Source organism: Patagioenas fasciata, chromosome 4, assembly GCF_037038585.1.
Source record: "Patagioenas fasciata isolate bPatFas1 chromosome 4, bPatFas1.hap1, whole genome shotgun sequence".
In the NCBI taxonomy this organism is placed as follows: domain Eukaryota; kingdom Metazoa; phylum Chordata; class Aves; order Columbiformes; family Columbidae; genus Patagioenas; species Patagioenas fasciata.
In genome coordinates, this window is record NC_092523.1 from 32,636,027 (window position 1) to 32,656,962 (window position 20,936).

The 20,936-nt window shown below is 40.5% G+C and overlaps 1 protein-coding gene across 1 annotated transcript; it reads right to left on the reverse strand.

Moving 5' to 3' along the window:
* Positions 1-1,174: 1,174 nt before the first annotated feature.
* ASAH1 (N-acylsphingosine amidohydrolase 1) lies at positions 1,175-17,109 on the reverse strand. The gene is made up of 14 exons (XM_065837161.2): positions 16,956-17,109; positions 11,914-11,960; positions 11,620-11,710; positions 10,309-10,395; positions 9,230-9,308; positions 8,262-8,336; positions 7,342-7,387; positions 5,821-5,965; positions 4,567-4,621; positions 4,279-4,360; positions 3,597-3,728; positions 3,247-3,370; positions 2,636-2,692; positions 1,175-1,985 (listed from the first exon to the last, which is right to left on the reverse strand). Exons 1-14 carry the CDS (start codon positions 17,085-17,087, stop codon positions 1,896-1,898), a joined length of 1,242 nt encoding a protein of 413 aa, XP_065693233.2. The 5' UTR covers positions 17,088-17,109; the 3' UTR covers positions 1,175-1,895.
* Positions 17,110-20,936: the final 3,827 nt, after the last annotated feature.

Consider the following 20,936-nt stretch of genomic DNA (forward strand, 5'->3'; position numbering starts at 1 on the left):
AACATGCTTCTTCTTGCATACTTCAGTTTGAAAAATATCATGTGTAACTAGACTTGTCCTCTTTTTCATGTCAGTTTAAATAGCGGGATGCTGATTTCTGTGTGTTCTCAATGTGTCTGTGCTTTGCACACCTTTGAATTGCTCCTTGCTGTGCTACTACAGGCACTGTTCTAAGGCCCAGAATATCATTTGCTTCAACCAGAAGCCATGTTTCTTTGTCAGCTGCCAAAGTTATCGGTCAAATAGCATTCCTTTTGTCCCTGCTTCTTCCAGTGTTGAGGCAGGAAGAGCCTCTAATAAGAACAGAGTTTGCTGTATGCTGGTAACCCAGTTACTGAAACAAGGGATGATTAAAGATAATTTTTTAATATTTTAGAAAAGGAAGCAACACTAAATAAAACTTAGCCAGTTGTACTTGAATGAAAATTGACTCTGCATCTCAGATTTATGGGTAATAACTTGTTTTCTCTTCTGTAGACTTCTTAGTGTTAAATTTGCAATTATTTAAACAAACAAACCAACCCCAAAAAAACAAAACCAAACCACCTTATGGCAGCCTTTACTGTTTGCAACAGAAAACCATAGTGTCCTCTACTCTGCATGTTCTGGACATCAAGAATCCTGTTGTGACTGGATATCACAAATGTACAGGTTTTAGTTAGGTGTCCTCATCCCGTAACATCTCTGCAGACAACAAAGAGACAGGAAACAGTTCCCTTACACCAGCGGCAACTTAAAGTTCGTGGCTCAGTGGGAATAAGCACAGCATCTCCTTCCTAGGGTGGTTAAGATGATAACAAGCGAACCACCACATATATCAGCCCCTAAGCCTACTCTGCAGTGCCTCCTCTTTGAATGCTGTAAAACACAAGAGCTGGCACTGGAAACCAGTCCCAGCAATGCAGACAGTGACACAGGTAACACTGCTGCCTTCTACATCATCTGCTTCCTAGGATATTAGGGTGTCTATCCTTCTATTTCTAAAGAACCTTTACTTTCTTAATTTGAATTCCAGCTAAAGTCTGACTCAGCTTCCCTCCCCCACTTCCCAAAAACCATCCAACTAACAAAAATCCCTTTCTGCTATGTTACGTGTAATGTGCATGGTGACTTCCGCTGACATATGACATCAGTGCATGTGTAATTTCGTCAAAGAAAGTAGTTCTTACAAATATTTTTTGTATTAGTATTTATTTATTTGAGACAACAGAAAAATTTGTATTAAAAAAAAATGTTAACAGGCCAAGAATGAGCTTCAGCAAAAGATCTATATATAATTTTTTGGCTCAGATCTTGTTTTTGATATTTCCCCAAGAACTTACTTCTGTCACTAGATATGACACTTGGTAGGTTATTTTATAACAGGGCATCTTAGACATATCCTCATGTTGGACCAGAACAGTAGCAGTTCATCTGAAGTGCTAAGGAAACAAAAACAGAACTGTACTGTCACAGGGGCCTTTCAATACCCAATTCTTTTTCATGCTTGGTAGGTGCAATTTTAACTTGCATGTGCTCTAGAAGTATTTTAATCTAAAAAAGCCCCTAACAAAACAACAAAATATAACAAACCCACAAACCAACAACACACCAAACCAAGAATACTGTAAGGACTGAAGAAATCTAGAGCTAGCTGCTGAACTCATGGCAGAAATGGCTGAAATCAAACCAGACATAATTAGTACACATTTCTTGTCAGCAGAACTGCTGATCCGAAAGCAAGAAAGTCCAGTATGAGAAAGGGTCCTCCATTGTTAGAAGCTCATTGCCATTTCTATATAGCCATTAGATTTCTGAAGAAAAGAGTTAGACTGAGGAATCTTTTTCCAGAGGTATCTTTTCTTGGAGGACCTCCAATTCAGACAAGCAGCTTCCAACACAGGAGAGGTGCAGGACTACCATGGGCTGCAGGGATCTGGGCATTCCCGCAGGTATGTCTCTGTGTGACCATTATCCACCTCCATCAGCGTTGTGCACACAGTCAGCTAACGGGAAGGTGGAAGAAAAAAAAAAAAAGAGAGCCTCATTACAGCAATTAGTGAAAAACTGTCTCTCATGCTAGCTGAAGAATTCAACTAAAATGAGCATTTATCTTATTTAGTCAACAGCATGCAAATATGAGTAGCTTGTGTCTGCAGCCAAGAATGCTGCATCTGCTCAATACAGTAACTAAATTTTAACATTCAAAACCTCTTCTCACCCCAGTTCAGACTAAAACATCTTCTGTTGCAAGAAGGATGCACCTGTAGCAAGGCTAAACCATGAGGTATATTAACTTGTTATGTATATGCCTTATAAAGGCATATATCACAAGTTAATTCAGGTTAGAAGTGTCCTTGAGGTATCTGTAGTATAAATGCTGCCTCAAACCAGAGCCAGCTATGAGGAAAGGGATAAGGCTACTTTAAGTTTTCAAGCTGTAGGACCTTTGGAAAACAGCTATTGTTTTTGTTGTTATTGCTGGAAAGCAATCACATTGTACTTTTACAAAGTAACATGGTATTTGTTTTGGTTTTATGCGCATCTTTACACCTAAAAACCACCCTTGAATGTACCACTGTGACCTCCTCCTTAGATGTACAGTAGTTAGTGGTCTGTCCCCACTCCAAACTTTCTGCAAAAATAGAAGCATTACCTTATTGAGGACAGGCTTTGTGGAAAGAACATCATAAATTGCTGGTGAGGAGATGTTCTGAAAGAAAATAATACATTGATGTTAATGGACATTAACCTGTTGGTGTAAATGCTGAGAACTGTAACTTTTTAGCGCTGAGATAATAAGATAAAGCTTTAAGAGTACATGATAGCCATACATCTTAAGATGGGAAGAACATGGGTTGCAGAAACTTGAACAGATCAGATCTCAGTACAGCATGGGACACTTGCGTGTCAGCGTTTCCTGCCTGACAGTGTGTGTTTGAATTTCACTGGTGATAAAAACAGCCCAGGAAACACTGAAAATATCTCTCAAAGTATCTCCAGGTTTAAGCTCCTGCACATGCAGCCACAGAAAGCACCTGCAGGAAACCCACCTATGTGAAGAGAAAGCCTGAAACTAAAAAACATTTGTGTAAAGAGCCAGCTGGTGCTTTACTATCCAGAAGCACAGACAAACGGTCAAAAAAAACATTAGCCACTTGTGTCATTACAGCTGAGCTTGCAAATTCCCTGAACACTCCTGGCCGTGTCAGGCCCATACTGTGACTGTTTCAAAACAGCAAGGTGAGGTGTTCAGAGGATGTTTACCTCTTGCATTGTCTGGTTCAGGCATTTCATTGCAGGCGTTCTGCGATTATCCAAGACTAGCGGAGGCTTCCAGCGATCATAATTTGTTTCTATCACGTACCATGTGCCTTTCTTGATATCAAGGCTGGAAAAGAGGTATATGTTTGTGTTTCGCTTCTCAAAGTATATAGTAAGTACATACATAGTATACACAGCAGAATTTTTTTTAGGCTTGCTGTGGTACTTTTTAGAGATGCTAAAGAAATGGAGTTCTTGCACAACAGAAGTCAGAAGGAACACAGGACACCATTATTGGTGGAACCTGTCCTTGTCTGGAAGGCCAAGCTGGGTGCCAGGTCAAGCATACTCACTCCCAGATGTCCAGAGTAGCTGTCCTGGAACGAGTTATCACACACCCTTCTCCAGAATTTTTTCCACCCAGTATAAAGTAAGCTGGAGCCAGCAGTCTTGTGTTTGCCAGTTTGTCTTTTGCATCCTGGTAACTGCAGATAACAAATTAGCGTTGGAATATTAAACACTATAAAAGGTTCAAGTACTGAAGAATGAGTTTCACAGACCCAGGAAAAGTTTGGGTAGTTACACCTTTCTTCCCTATTCATGCACACGTGAGGACATTGTATCACGGTGAAGGAACACATTTAAGCAAAGCTCCTCCACTCACTTTGTACTTGAAGTATGGTTGTTGGGAGGTCCTCTTTGCACTTTTTCTACATTTAAAACAGGAATAACATGCTGTAATTGTCTTATATTCCACCCAATTAATTTAGTGCATGAGAGCTTTGTTTCTGTTTCTTCCTAGAATATACTACTGCCTGTTGGATGTGTTTTGAAGCAAAATGCTTTTACACATTCAGATACCAGTAAGTTCACTAGGAAAAAAAATGATAAATCAATTTAAGCAGTTTTAAGGAGAGAAGTATTTAATGTTAAGGCTTCTAGGAATATAACCTGTATCATCAGATACAAAGTGTTCATTACCGTTGGAAGCAAAGGAAATTAAAGCAGCAGAGTATTTTGGGGGGCAGGGAATACCTTGTAGCATTTTCTAATACTGTTCTGGTAAGAAAGCCCATCCACATACCATCTCTTCTACCAAGAAACCATTCGAAGATTCCTGCAAAATATCACTGGTTACAATAATTTGTTTTCAGATGGTTCACTCATGCTATGCAAACTTTCACAGCCTTTAAAATGAACTGTGTTTTATCTTACTCATCTGGAATCTTTTTACCATTTGTGTGCCTGTTTATTAAGGTAACTGGTAGGCCCAAGGTCTGGAAGACTTGTACAGAAATAACGGAAGAAATGAGCATTACTCACCAATATAACCACCATCAAGACTGAAACGCTCATTCATTGTCAGAGTAAACAAGTCCTGAAAAGCATTAAACAAGTCAAGTTTCATCCATCGCCAGCCCATGAAAACCAGTAATAAACAAGAGGCAGCATTGCAATGCACATGCCAACTGAGCTTCTTATTCATTAGACTCTTCCTGTTTGCATAATGGTCTGTAAGATCAAGCCCACACAGAGAAGAAACTAATTTATCAAGGCCTGAGTAAGTAGAAATGATAATTCATTGTTTTCTGACCAGGCACAGCAATCTAGCAAACCATGCTTTTATGCTAATGGGGCCATTTTTCTCTTGGTCCTTGTTGCATCACTGAATTACCAGTTTTCCTTTCCCCGATGTATGTAAACTTCTGCTCAGACCTTGCAACACTAGTCTAGTTTGAAGGCAGATTCTTAAGTCCCAGTGCTAAGCACACCCTGATGCGTTATTGCCGTCCCCATGGGCATGCAGCTGTACGCAATTCAATCCATGCTGACAATGTGTAATTCAAATGTAAATCCCGGTCTTCTCCAACTAGTGTTTCTTTCAGAGGAAAGTGGAATTCACCTACTCTGGATCATTTTCAGAATGGACTCTTCCCAATTTATTTGACCAGAAGTCAAAAATAAACACAGGGAGTTATGCCAGAAATGCTCTACTATGAAAAGGGCCACCTTTCATAGGATAAAGGCAAAGCCTTTAGCGGTTGTGGTAAGCTGGAGACCCAGGCATAGTTCTGTACTGCTGGTTTTTAAGACATAGATAAAACCCAGATTTCAGGTGCCTATTAAAAAAACCAAACCAAACCAACCAACCAAAAAAAACCCCACAACAATCTTGCAATGTACAACTCCTTTTCCAAAAAGGACTGGAGAAAGAAGTAAAATAACCCAAGTGTACCATTTCACCTCTGGAATCACAGCAGTATCTGTTTGCTGGCAAGAAACTCCAACCACCTGAGCTCTTTGTATTCACTCCTGTTTGTATTCAGAATTCAGCATTGTTTTCAAGAATTTTCCAACCTCAATATTTTATTTAAGAAATCTCCTCTAACAAGGAAGAGTGCAGCATTGTCTTCTTTTACCTTTATTCAAATAGCTATACTGTGCACCAGAACAATTAAGAGATCACTTATTAAAAACCATCCCAAGACAGAGGATGAAAGCAGGAAAATGTACATCTTAAAAGTAAAGTCTGAAGCATTATTAACAAATTGACAAGGCCCCCCTCCCCATACTTACTGGTTTGACTCCAGACACCATGCCTATGTATCCTGCAAAATTTGTAGACCTGAATACTGTTTTGTTGTTTCTCTGGAAGTCCAGGTTTACCACTATGGGCTTCAGTTCCCGAGTTACAGTCCAGGAATTATTTTTAACATCCCACCTGCAGAAGACGGTACAGTATTTGAAACTTCCCTCCCTCAGCAGCTTCTAAAACTCACAGCACTCAGATTTCCTGTGTGTGATGCCCACCCTCTGATCTTACTCGTGTCAACCAACACCACTGCTCAGTAGTTACCTGAGCAGCACAAGCAAGGGACAATGAGGAAATCTAAATACAGTCAGTGTAAAGCACCAAGTTTTGTTCAAAGCAAGAGCACAAACACTACTCAATATTAAACAGCACCACCACTGCAGCCGGTTTGTTTCGAACACACATCCTTGTCCTATTGCCGCTGGCAAATGTAGGCTGCTACGGGTACTGCCCATGACAGAAACCCGCTGTATCCTGAAAGCATCTCCAGCTTGTTGTGCAGCAGAATGAGCTGGTTCCCTCAAATGCTTTCTTTTCAAAGGGAGAAAACACACCACATACTATAGGATTTGCTCCCAATTTTAGTTAAGATAAGCCAGAACAGTCTGTAGACAAGAGGGTGCTAAGAACACAGCCAATCACTCAATTCTCTGGAAACAATCCAGGTTCCAGGAAGAGCTTTGAAAAGTTGCCTTCATTTTCAGGGAGCATGTTCCCAGTATTCCTGACAAGTGAGAGAAGTTCAACACAAGCCAAAACAAGGGACAGGTGGAAGTCAGTTGACAGCATTTGAGGTTTTGATAGGCAGGTAAGAATTTTAACAAAGGTGGATATTTAAATTCCACCCGGGCATTTACAGTCATCTGGATGAGTGACGTTACAAAACACTCTGCGATAATTAAAGGAAACACTGAACTACCTGATCAAGAGGTCAGACATGAGAAGTAAAACACAATCCAGTGCTGGGCAACAAACTACAGTCTGTATCCAAACGAATGGTAATGTTAGGTCACTGGAACAGAAATCACTGGCTTCTGAGCAGAAATGGTGAATGATGGGAAAGGGCAGTAGAGCACAGTACAGTAACTAGGGGGTAATATGGGAAAAACGCAAACACAAAATCAAGCCCCAGACTGATTCTGCTGTCCCACTGTGTAAAGAACAAAATATACCGCACCTCCAAGATAAGGTGATGTAAGCCATTCCTTGGTTCAAAACAGTTTTATCTAGAGCTGAGAAAACACTAAGTAACACTGAACTCAACTGTTTTATGACATTCCCAACACGCTCGGAGCAATTTGACCAAGATGAGTGAAACAATCCTTTCCTTTGTTTTAGCCTTTCTGCACAACATGCAATGCAGAATTACTTGTCACAGGCTTACAGACATCCAGCTCTTCATTTAGAATCAAGGAATACATGTAGAAATTTCAAGTTCAGCTAGGTTTTGATTTGCATTTAACAAATAAATTAAAAAATAAAAACGCACAAGTTTAAGTATTTACCCGAGAAAGAGTCCAAAATCCAAGTTTCTGGCATGGTACAGCTTCCCTACATGACAATAAGTAAATACATAAATAAATACCATTTTCTAAAGAAAGAGACATACATTTCAGCTTAGAAAACCAGGAAATGAGTAAGCAGGAAAAATACCTGGGAAAGTAAGCAGGGAAAATACAACTGTCTAGTTGCCCTTTTATAAGCACAGAAAAGTGGTGGGGTTTTTTGGATCAGAGATTTTTTTTGCCATAATTGAAACAAAGTAATCTTGTAAACTACTGTCCATCTCCACCTCAGATGCTTTCCACATTACTTTATTGCAATGGTAACACCTTGGGCTTCCTCAAAAAGTGAGACATTTGTAATCTCCCTTGAGAATGCCTCAGAAATTTCCTAAGCTGGTGCACACAAGGGCTGCAGAACTGAGTGAGAGAATGAGAGTCTCTTTTCTTAAAGCAGACTGTCCACTTTCTCTAAGGCCATACATATGCAATGGCCAGAAACTAGGTGCAAAATGGATTGCACTAGAATCCCCCAGGGCACTGAGAAAGTATCAGGTGTCTGGTTGGTGTTACTTTCCCCTAGAAAAACAAATGCTACCTATTAAAACAACAAACAAAACCAACCCAAGCAACAAAACCCCAAAGGAACCAACCAAAAAAAGCCAAACAAAACAACAAACTCCCCCCAACAAAACCAAAACTAAACCATCTTTCAAAGTATTTTTCTTTTTTTTTTCCCCCCAATCTAAGACACCTGTGATCTCTTATTCCCTTCTCAAGGAATATGCTTTTGTTATCATTGTTTTTAGTCTCTTCTACCAGACATTCTTGCCTGCAGTTGAGAAGGACTATGTTTGTATAAATTGAGGTGGACTTTCCCCTACACAACAGAAAACTGTTAACAGCATTCTGGGTTTCATTACCTGTTTTATCTTCCGCCACTATTGACGTACATACAGTAAAAATTTCATAAAATATGTTAAAAATAACAATTTCCCCTAGAACAAAAAGAAACAAAGTTCAATAGTTTTAAAATTTTGCCACAAACTGACAAAAAATTGTTAGAAAAAATCATACTGCAAAGTTCAGCATTCTATAATATTTATTTCAAGAATTTCTATTTAAATCTCATTTGATCTTTGAAATTATCAGTTCAGCAAAATCAAGAGCTTCCTGAAAGACAAACAGAAGGATCAGAATCCCTTGGCCTTCTGCCAGAAAGCTGACAGTCATTGTTACCTTCTCCTCTGGAAACTTCAAAACACGCTAGATAATTCACTTTAAAGAACAAAGCTGCTGTATGTACCACTATCCCCATACCAGAGCTGCTGACCAGCACCAGTTGTACTGCTCCTGTATGAGGGAAGCTGTGGGAGCAGGTCTATGGACCTTCTCTGTCTCAGTTCTGGAAGAATCCAGTGTCTGCTTCTCACCTGGAATGGCATTTGCTTGCAGGAGGTGCGGAAGGAAGGCAGGAGGATGTGGCAAGGATCACAAGGGAAAGAAAGCCCAGCATTCAACTGAGCCTTCCCTCTTGGCATGGCAACAGCAGACACAGCTGAGTGGGAAACCAAGGAGAATCAAGGATTTCCCCACACTTAGGTGTAGAGGAGCTGAGACTTGCCCCAGCTCCCAGAAGTCCAGAGCAAGTAGCTACAGCTCTACAGAAAGTCCCAGCCTGATGAGAGGTGTGTGTGATTTATTGCCACTCTCCCCTGAATTCTGTTTTTATTCAGTGTGAGGTGCAATTTATTGCTTTATCTACCTAATTATCAATTTATTTGTTAAAGTCACAGATCACTACAACTATACTGTATGTACACATATTAATTTTAAACAAGTCTGGATTCCTAGTTTTCCACTACATTAATAAAGTGTTGGTAACTATTACCCAAAGGAATCCCAGATGAATTTGCAATCCCCTGGAGTTCTTCACTGAAAGGATAAGGAAGTGTGGCGGTCAGATGGGCCTGAAAGGAAAAGTTTTGTATGTTGTTTGTGTAAGTTAATGCTATTTTGTTACTTAAAACAAACCTCTCCCCAATAGGTTCACACTTCTCACAACTATTAAATTGAGTATTTCATTCCCCTGCAGCCTGTAGAACTTGAGGATGTTTGTAGAGTACTTGGACAACAAGCACATACTCAAGAAAAGTAAAAACTATTACTTATCAAAATATTGACATGTGAGCAATGGAGATAGCACAGTATCTTAATTATCGTCAGGAGCGACAGACAGAACAGAGTGAAGCAGGACTCTCTCATGTTAAGAGCTTAACTGGAACTGAGCTTGACGTCAGTGTTTACAGGAATCCCCGCCTTTCACCCATTGGTTTGATTACTTGTCTGTGCCACCTTCACATCAGCCCCACTCAGGTACACAGGGATATGACTGAAGTGTGGCCAGTGTGATCTACAGCTGCTGAAAATGAAGAAGAGGGGCAGATTTGACCTTATGCTGTGTCTAGCACTACACAGTTTTTCCCTGTCCTGATTCTATGCCAAAGCCTGGTTTAGTCAGAACCTAATCATTTTTTAAGGTGAGGCCTGGTCAAAGTTGCCCCTGTAATGAGACATTTACTACAGTTTTCAAAACCTGATTTTATTCTATTGCTTAAAAGCTGCTGGACATGTTTGCCATCTCAGTGAAGTGTTTTGCTACAGCGACTAAGTCAGTAGCATAAATATCCAGCATGACTAACCCAAACTTGAAAAGATCTTAGAAAAAAAAATAGAGGAGGAAGAGACACATGCATTTTAGGTTTGATGGTTCAGACCAATTCAGAGTATACAAGAAGGCAAAAGTTCACCAAGAAGGCAAAATTCTAGAGTAACTCTTCAAAACAGCACTTTTGTTCTGCAAGTGGAGGAATGATCACTTGTAAAGTTCTTAATTGCCAAATTTAGTAGCATTCTAATTCTGGTAGTTAGAGCATACAGTAATAAAATAATTAAGCTGAAAATACTTACTATTTTTTTATCCACAATGTCAACAATTTTGCCACTGGGGAAGAAGGTATTTGCTATATCTTTAATATTCTGGACCACAGTCTTCAGCTAAAAAGAACAAGGGATTTCATTGAATAGAATATCTCGAGCATAAGAATTGCTAGAATGCTAACAGAACTCCCTCACATACTTTTCAAAAACACATTTTGCTGAAAACAATACTTATTTAAAGAAAGTGCTAAACATGGTGTTCTTGGTGAGCAAGACACTCCCAGCTCCCCATTAAAGAGTCACTCTTCAATCTTTATTCAGATAACTTTCTAGATTAGTTCCAACATGTCGCTCTACCAGAGAAAACTAATTACAGAAAAAAGCCATCCTCATCTTCTGCTCCTTTGATCACATTTTAATAGTCTGTGCTCTTCTGTCTCTAAAAATGTTAATTAAAAGCTCTTTGCTTAAGCACTGATGTCTTTCAAGCCAAAAAGACTCGGTAAATTTTTTATAAAAGTACATGCTTTGCATTTGTGACATGTGAATGGTCACAAACAGGAGTTCCAATCTGTGATCTAACTCTAAAGTACACGAGAGATAAAACCTCTCAGAAGCTTCCAACACTCATTGGTTTAAAGGAGACTTTTAAAATAAATAGTGTGGTGTAAGTAGAATTTTCCTGGCTTGCAGAGGTGAAAGGTCAAAGTCAAGAGGGATACAGCAAAAATCCCTGGCCTTTTTGAGAAATTAAGCTTTACTGAACTCAATTTTCAGCAACCTTCAGAAGAACAGCTATTCCAAGTAGTTTGAAATAGGCTTAAGTATTTTAAAAATTATTTCTGCTGTGTAAACACCAGTGCTGCAACCAGCATCCCTCAACAGGTCAGGAAGTTCTTAATTCCCCCCTCACCACTGCATCGTCTCACACAGTGCTCTGAGAGCAGCAGGGATGTGCAGAGGAGAAGGGATGCTGCCTCAGTTTCACTTTCCTGAGGCTGCCCCCTTGGTGTTCTCCTCCCCTTTCGGTCTGTATTACCTCATGACTACAGAGCTTTGAAAAATGAAAGCCCACTTTATGCCACACTGTTTTTCATTCCTCTGCACCCCAAATACCAGTGCCCCCACGCTTGATGCTGTCAGCTCAAGTGCTGAACAGAAGAAAGTTTTACTCAAGCAATTATTTCAGTCTAGAATCATATTCAAAAAGTCAACTAGAAATATTGTCCCTTCCAGAGAATTTTAGCACAGGTATTCTGTTCCAAACCATTTTTTCAAAATTAAAGGCCACATGTTAGTTTTATACCTGCCAAGCTTCAGCACAAGCTCTGCATTTCATACCTCTGTCTTTTTGTCATGCATCAGGTTATCCCATCTTTTGCTGGGAGGTAAATCAAGATTTATGACATATGTGGGTATATTCCCTTTGAACCTGAAAGAGAAGTACCAGAATTCAGATTTAAAGAAGGCTTTGAAAAAACAGGTGACAAAACAGGTCATTTCCACCTCAAAATAGCATTTTCTAGGTCTGCAACAGGAACAAGTTACCAAAAAAAACCACCAAAACTATCTGTTCAGACTTGACAATCACTACTTTTCTGTAATTTGTTAAACAAGCTGAATCAGATTACTTACGTTGGTCCTGAAGGAGGGTACATTTTACTCCTGCACTCTTCTCCATACTGTAAAAACAGTGAAACATCACTATTTAGCTTCTTTGTTAAAACACTTCATTATTCTAGCAGACTTAGTTTTGAATTAAACCTTTAGGACTAGTCAGCTAATTCAACTCATGATGATTTGACAAAGGAAGAGAAAGTCTTGGGACTTTGGAAAGGGTGCAGAGGAGAATACAAGAGGCAGGGGACAAACCGCAGCTTCCTCGTGCTGTCTGACAGACTTCCAGACAACTTGCCTAACAAAGCCCAAGGCGAGCAGAAGCTCATGATAGATATGCAAACCCATTTTTACCCAGTGCGATTCAATGAAGAGCACTTCAAAAGCATATTCTTTGCACTAGTTCAGAAACCTTACATCTCAGCATGGACCGGTTTGTTCTGTTCATTCAATTCATAATCTCATTTTACAGTGTCATTCATAATTATGCTCAGTGTTAAGCTTCATTGTGCAGCTGGGTCAGAGAAAACATGCTGAATTTCAGGCAAATTACTTAGCCGAGAAAAGAGCTATATGGTATGACTTTTTACTTAGCATGGAAAAGCCCTGCTGCACTGGTGTTAAATATTATGAGAGGTGCATTTCAGGAATACACCTAAAAACTAGTTACCTTCACTCCTGTAAGCACAGTTAGTTACAAATGCAACTTTGAGAACTGTATTTAGGTGTAGTAAAAGTGAATGCAAGGGTGGCTTCCCATCAATTACATAAAACACACACATACATACATACACATACATATGTATAAACATGCCACAATTATAATTGCATGTTTTACCTAATGAAACACAAGCAAATGCCTACTAGCTGCACTTGTGCTTCAAGCCAGGTGAGAGCAGCCCAGATTTGGTCCCTGAGCTATCTGAGCAGATCAGTGACTCCTACGAGCACAGTCTGTCCCACCAGGAAAAAGGAGAGGTACACAGGCTCTGCCTGGAGTCCATGCAAAGGCTTCCGAATCACAAGTGTTTGGGAGACAGAACAGAAACAAAAATACATGGGGATCCATCCACTAATTCCCCCCCTCCCTGCCCTTGATTACCAATATCTATTTGGCTGCACTAATTAGATTACTTTATGAGTGTGTCCTTATAGCGCCTTCTGGCTCTAGTAAAAACCGAGACAAGATCTCTAGCAGCTACGTATCTGGGACAACCAAGCTCACTAATGTCTCCGTTCTCTTTGGGCTAATCATATTATCTGTTTTTAATGCGTTAGTCTAGAAAACACAATGTCTTACAGAATGCCACGGACTGTAAAAACTGGAGTAATTTGTTAGAACTGGCAAGAGGAATTTTAAAGTGAGACTGGTTTCTGTGTGTTATCATGTCTTATTTTTGTATTGTTTCCAGTAGCTGGAAGAAATTATGAGATTAATTTTAGTTTTCCTACATGCAGGTATAGGACCAGCAGCTCTGTGCTTCATAGACTGCACTGCAGTGCAGTTACAGCCGTTGCAGAGCTAGAACAAAGGTCAAACACAAGACGCCATTTAATTGTCAAAATGAGGAAGTTTCAAAACAAGGAGGGTAGGGAATGATATCAGATGACTAACTAGGCAACGAAAGTCAGAGGCTTCGTGCAAAGCCAAGCAAATGCTTAACAGTATTAACTGTCTTGTGAAATTTTCCATCCCACAATACTAAAATCAATCACAAAAGTGACATTACATACACATCCTACTGCAATGGATGCACAGATTTGGACCTTTGGGAAATATCTGCTGTCAAAATATGCTTCTTGACAGATAAAGCAAGATATTATCCAAAATGGATGAAAGTTCAAGTGATCTGTTGGTATGGCCCATGCGTACACAGATGAAAAAGTGGCAACCATGCAAACTGATTTCAGAGGATTTTAAGTCATGTCTCAGGTGCTAAACGTTATGTCACTCCTGACACTCTCTCCTGAGATTTTAATCTTGTATTTGAAGCTATTTTTATCTTGTCAGTCCTCTGCAACCTAAGGCATGAAAGAGGTGGGGAAAGCGGCAGTTAAAGTAAGTTAAAGGAGACAGAGAACAATGTTCCCTCCTCACATGTCAGTAATTTTAAGACTTCTTACCTGTCTTCATATAAAGTAAGCTAAAGAAACCAATAATCCCACAAACAGCCTGTACAACTCCCAAAACTGTTAGCATTGATTTGAAATAGCTGAAGAAAGCCAAGATTATGAACAGTTTCTTTAGGTAAACTAACATATGCTGGCATATAAGCAATGATTTAAAAAAGATGTCAAGATGACCAGAAAACTACAAGTAATTTTGGTTTTGTTTTTTTCACACCAAGTTCTAACAAGGAACAAAAAAATTATTACCTTTTGCAATCAGCTAAAGACTAACAGCAAACTCTTCTGACAAGGTCAAAGAAAAGAGACACCTAAACACTTTTCTTACGGCAACAGAAAAACCACCAGGCGCTTTCTATCACCAGAATGAAATAAGCAGCTATGAAGTTAGTGCTGTGGTCAGTGAGATCCTCCCTTCTGCAGAGGAACAATAAATGCTGTACACAGAGAATCAGGAGGAGCCTTCCAGCACGAGAGAATCGCCTTGAGTTTCCAATGTGACAAGCTTGTGTTTCATTTTCTCCCAGAAAGCAGAAGCTGGCTCCAAGCAGGAGGATATCACTATAAATTTGCTTTTCAAAGATGCATTGAACAGCCTAGGAGGGATACAGCTATCCCTGAATGGTGGTTCAATGGCTCTCTTTTTTTATTGCTTTAATTGCCTTTTACTAGTAGGTTGCATATTTTGATTAGATAATGTACTGCTGACTTTTGAATTCGCATGTTGGTAATGATACAAAAATGGATTTGTGGCAGCATAACAGAAAAACACGTAGAGAGAACATAATGGGAAAAAAAGTGCTACAATATGGGGAAAAATGGAAATTATAAGAAAAAATGAAAATAGCACAGATGATTTATATTATGACCAAATGTATGAAAAAATAGTAGAGCAGAAAAGGAACCAAATAGCTAACAAACTGCCAAGAGGAACAGCTACCTGGGGGGGTGGAATATGAAGAAATAACAGCCATTATTCACTGCAGTAAAGAAAATTAATCCATAGTTTAGTAAGTACTGAGTAAATATTTTAAAACCTAGCCTGACTCCATTACTGTGAAATAGGTTGAAAGTAGCTTCTCCTATCTAAAGAATGGCAGCACTAACAGTTTCTTCACTACGCTCAGACATATACACATCTACGTGAACCCTCTCTGGCACCCCTCCTTAATATTCAGTGGTTTTCACCTTCATATTTAAAAAAAAAAAATAAAATGACCTTGTTGATCTATGAAATATAATTTCGTAGATTAAGGACACGGCACTCAATCTCTTTCAGAAAAAATTATCTGTTCTATTCAGCATCTTTTGCTCTATGAACTCTGGTCTAACATATTTTTCTCTCTATTCTTCTTCCCTTTCAGGATGATGCCAATGCAGCCCCATCGCACTGCAGCAGTCCCAACGCTGTTCACCCCTCTGAACACAGAAGTTAAAAGTACTCTTGCAGCATGGAAGAAATGGGGAATGAGCCAGCTTAAATTACAGTATGGATAAAAAGCTCATTACGACCAAGGGTGCCTACCCGCAAGCTAAAGGAATGGACAGTCTGCACCACCGAGACGTAATTCATAGCATTTAGCTTCCATGTTCTTTGTTAATGAAAATAACCCAACCAGCTGCACACAAGAAGACAACAATCGTCGTTTATTCTTCTGCAAATGATGCATCCCAGGATCTCAACCAAACATAAACTATCCAAGCCTGACATGGCACTGCAGAGCAGCACAACCCACAACCCAGACACCCAGCGGATATTGTGCAAGTGCAAAGATGTACTGAGTGCAATCAAATGCAAAATCAAGCTCTAGTGACAGACTTTTCTGGTAGCTGGCATCTTCTCCCCCACCCCCCACCCAAGGAAGCTTTTAGCTCAGGTGTTTTAAGCTGAGACTGGCTTAGAGTCATGGGAAGCTGCTGTTCATGGGAAGGGTGGGATTGGGTGCACAGAAGAGGGCCTAATTCTGTGTAGATAAGATATTAAGGGAACGTGGGTCATCTAGATGTCCACAGTCCTCCAAAGCCTTTCCTACAGTCTGCCTCTCTCCCCAAAGCCATACTTGTTTTCCTGAGACCAATATAATTTGTTAGGAAAAGTCTTTGAGCAAACACAAAATAATACAGCAAGTAGTGTGATCCCAAAATACTTTAAACCAGATAAGAATATTCTGAAATTCAGAAATATTTAATAACATGTCCTCTTCACAGAGGATGAGTAGATTCAGCAACTGCAGAGACGAAGGAGTGCCTCCCAGATAAAAAACACATCAGGAGGCTGAACAGCAGTTGCATGCCCAGGAGATGGAAATCAGCCTGTTCCAAGCAACTACCCCTCTCCCCGACTTCACAATGCCCCCAAAAGTTAAAAACTTTACCTAGTCATGAAAAACCAATACAAAACCAACAACAACAAAACCAACAACAAAACAACCCCACAAAAAAATCCCCAAACACCACCACCACAGCACCCAAACAAAACCAACACCCCAAGCCCCCCCTCTCTACACTTCTCCTCTTGGGTGAAGCTCCAGCAGATTAAAAAGCGTGCGTACTTTCAGTAAACTCTTATTGATTTCTGCTTTGAAAAAATCATTGTTTCAGTGCAACGTTACACTATCTACGTTACAGATGTATGTGAAATTGAAAGCAGGAGCGAGTAAGGACTCGTCAAACACCCCGATAAACACCAGGACCTGTCCCGGCGGCCAGAGGGGCAACTTAAAAGTTCCGAAGTCCGCGAGGGCAGCGCGACGCCGCCTTCGATTTACACCCGTGGATTTAAAAACACGCGTGGCCTCCTGTCCCCCAGCACACCCGTCCGGCCCGCCGGAGCCCCGCCAGCCCTCGGGCGGGCCCGGCCGCGCCCCCTCTCCGCCTCCCCGGAGAGGAGCCGGGGGCGACCCCGTCCCTTCCCCCCGCGCCACCAGGCTCACCGGGTCCGGCGCCCAGACCAGCTCCGCCACGACAAGCAGCGCAGCGGACGACAGCAGCGCCCAGCCCCGACCCCGAGCCGCCATCCTCCTCGCCCGGCTCCGGCCCGGCGCTCCCCGGGGCGGTGGCCACATGACCCGCCCCGGCCCGCCCCGCAGAGGCGGGAGGAGGTGGCAGCAGCGGCGGGGCGGAGGCACCAGGGCCCGTCCGCCGCCCAGGCCGCTCCACCGCCTACCCGGTCCTCCTTTTGGTTTTCAATAAAGCAGAGGTATTGATTCTCAGCTGTATTTCCAAAAGACAGAAGCTTCGCACAAGGAGATCTGAAGGAAAATCGGCTCTCTAAGGCACTACTGAGAGCAAACCCGTGGCACCAGTTTTCACGTGGTAAATATTGTAATGTTTTAATTACTTTGTGGCCTTGGGAGACTTTTTAGGCAGGTTTTATGGTAATGAAAGGTGCCTTCTTTAGGAAGGAGTTTCTCCTTGTCTGCTTAAGAGCCTAGGAAACTAGCAACTGGAGAGACAGTCTAATATGAGAAAGACAGAGTTTGAGATGCATCTGTCTAAGCTTGTTGTTTATTATTTATTCACTACTATATGTAAGTGGTGTATATGTTGTAATATCAAGTACAAGCCAGCAGCTGAATAAGGTATAATTTTAGTGTGAGCAAATGAATGTATAATGAGTGTATATATTACCAACAATTGTTGGAAGCACCATGAATAAATACTAAAAACCTTCCAGGATGCCTGTATTTTAGTTCATGTCTTGTGCTTCATGCACTGCCCGAGATATGTTGTGTTATTAGACACACAGAAAAGCAGCAATAGAGTCTTTCATGTTGTGACTTAATTCCATGTGTAATTAACTCTCTTTAAACAAACCCGGGGTGGGAAGAAAAAGAAGGGAAGTCCTTGGCAGCTGGTTGACTGGAATGTTGCATGGCATTGCAGAAATTAAGAAACAGGAAAGGATATGGGAAATGCATCGTGAGGTGGGAAAGCCCTGGGCAAAGGAAGGGTATGCTGTGGTGTGTAGGAAGGAATTGGCTCAGAACTTAAGATGGGAATTGCACAGAGCTTTAGAGACCAAGGCAGAAAAGCATTAAGCACTAGTAGAAAGAGATACAGAACCAATCAGGGAATTTAGGAAATGAGGAAAATTGCAGCATTAACAGGAGAAACCTTGATATTTCAATGAGAGTGTCTTTCTCAAATAGAAAACAGAAATCAAGCAGTTTCTATAGGGCCCAGCCTTTTTTTTTTTTTTAATCGAAAACATACCTGCGAGACAGTAATTTTATATCTACTTGTAGGTACTAGAAGATAGTATTAAGGTCTATGGTAAGAAATTAGCAGATAAAGTTAGTCCTGTTACTTGCTAAACATCTTCAGCCTCTTTTGCTCAGATTTATTTTCTGGAGCAGACAGGTTTTTAGATGCTTTACTGTCCTTAGGACATTTTTAACAGTAGGAAATAGAAGACTTTGGAATATTACAAACTCTTTCTGAATGCTCTGAAGGAAAAAAAAATATACCATGGTACACATTCACAGCTTAATTTTTTAAAGCCTCTTTGCACTTTTGGTTTAGCTCATTCACCAGTAAAGAAATTATAAGTTTCTGGAATAGTTAACATCCTCCAGTATCTGTATTTCTCAGTACCTGTGTTTCTCTCACTATGGCTATCCTGCTGTGTTCTATCAGAACGCCTCACCTCCAGGGTCCACGTCAGTACGTTAGGCACTTAATTTTATTGTCTAGGTTTCTTCTGTCAGTGAAATCTAGGTTAAGGCAGAAGAAGAAAGCTGCTTAAGATGTGCAGTGTACTTGTTAACTGTCCTACGTGACAGCTGGTGTCACTGATACCAGTACTTCAAACGTCCACCCTTCTACTTTCTCACACATCCATCTAATACTGTATTGCTACTACCCAGTTCTATTGCTTCTTCCAGAAGTTCAGGCTGCACAAATTACTTCCCCTTTTCTCTCCATTTCAGTTAAATTAAAGCTCATTGTGCTAACACTACTGCCAAGTATCACCAAGAAGACTCCATGAATGCTTCCAGTGGGAAAATACCCCAATGGACTCCTTATAGGAACAGATTAAGACACATATTGATCTTCACTGTTTTGTCATACCTTCTATTTCCTTTTTCTGGGACTAAAATTCCAGTGACTTCCCCAGACCCCTGCTTCTGTGTTATTTCAGGACACTGTTTTTAGCAAGACACTAGCGTACCATGAGTCCCAACACAGAGGGCAATCCCATTGCTACTGTAAAGTCTTTAGTCCCCACAGGGCAGCCAGTCCCTTGCTAACTCCAGTACTTCCCCTTGTACTGGGGACAGTTTCATTTCATGCAGCCTGGCATCTCTTTGCTTCCCTTCTTCCTAGCCCTGTAACAAACATGCCTCTCGGTTCCATTTTTCTATCACTTAGAACTGCTTGTAGTGCCTACACCTTGCATTCTCCCATTTACATCGATAAATAGGAAATGGAAAGCTCCTTTCTGTGGCTCTTCTTCGGATTCTGAGGACTCATTTCAGCATGCTTTCCACCAGCACAGCAGACTTCTGCTTCCAGAGAGGCCATTTGTACCTCTAAAAAATGGAAGGAAAAATTCTCATTTGATAATTTCAATTTAGTAATTTTTTTTTCATTCAGCATAGACCTTGCTTTTATTTAATTCCTCCACATTCTGACAGAACTTTTATCAGCATTAAGCAGCAACTGGAATGACAGGAAACGTCTCCACAGATCTGGCCACTATCCCAGTATTGCTGCACAAACCACTCCCCAGAGGGGGCATTTTGATTTCTTATTTAATATCTCCCTCTGCAGAAAAAGCTAAAATTGGAAGAAAAGGAACTAATTCCAAACCAGCTATTCCTGCAAGAACTAGTGAGTATGCCTATTCTTGTAGAATAGGTCTTAAATGAATAGTAGGTTTAACATATATAAAAGAGGGAGTGCTGCTGCCTTAGGGAAAAAAGCCCAGTGGCAAAAATCTCTCTACTCAGCTGGATAGAGCTGGGTAAGGAAAAGCTTAAAAATGCCATGAGGGGAAGGTTCGGATTTTTGCTTTTCTAGAAGCAAACATTTCTAAGAATCCCTATGTTACATCATGAACGTGGCCAGCCTGTGGAGTTTTAATTCTTTTGGTTCCATAAGATCTGTATGGGCTGTATTCTTATTTTTTTTTTTAATTCTTTGAAAAACGAAAGCTTTTATTACTAAGCTAGCCATCCCTAACCAGCTATAATTACTTTTCACACTGAAAAGCCACTAGAGGATTTAAATAATTATGATGTACTTAAATTCTTTGTGCTTCCTCCTCAAGACCAACAGCCTATGAAATCAGACTGATTTCAGTTGCCATTACTGACTAGACTTCATTGGTCCATTCTTGTGTTCTTTCTAGACACATCATTATCTTGCAAAAGATTACAGTTTTGAACTATGTGTGCAGTTCAAACTGACAGGTAAGAGAAGCTCCACGGAGACAATTCAAATGATTGCCATAAAAATCCTCAACAATGTTACAAGTAACCTTTGTGACACAGATTAGAGAAGCTGTGAAGAGAGTAAGCAATTGTTCTGAGGTAGTTCCTATGGAGAGGCTGTTACTGAAATGCTTCTTGGTAATCAGAACAGATGGGGATAACTATTTGGTATGAGATCTTTGGAATGTGTATTATACTATGACCTTAAAAAGGACCTTAAAAAGAGTCCCTGCTGTTTTAATTGAAGTCCATGCCATAGAGAAACCACCAAGTTTGCAAAATCAGTTTTTCCCCTCTTGTAAAATAAGCAGCCTGCTAACACAGAAGAGCTCTCTTATGAAGCATCAGCATTTTCATTTGTAACACGGTTCTTGTGACTCGTCAACACTTTTTCTGGCACATGGATTACGCCATTTACCAACTTGAACAGTGGGGCTGTTCTGAACACTGTTTTACAGACCCTGCACCTTTTGGGCC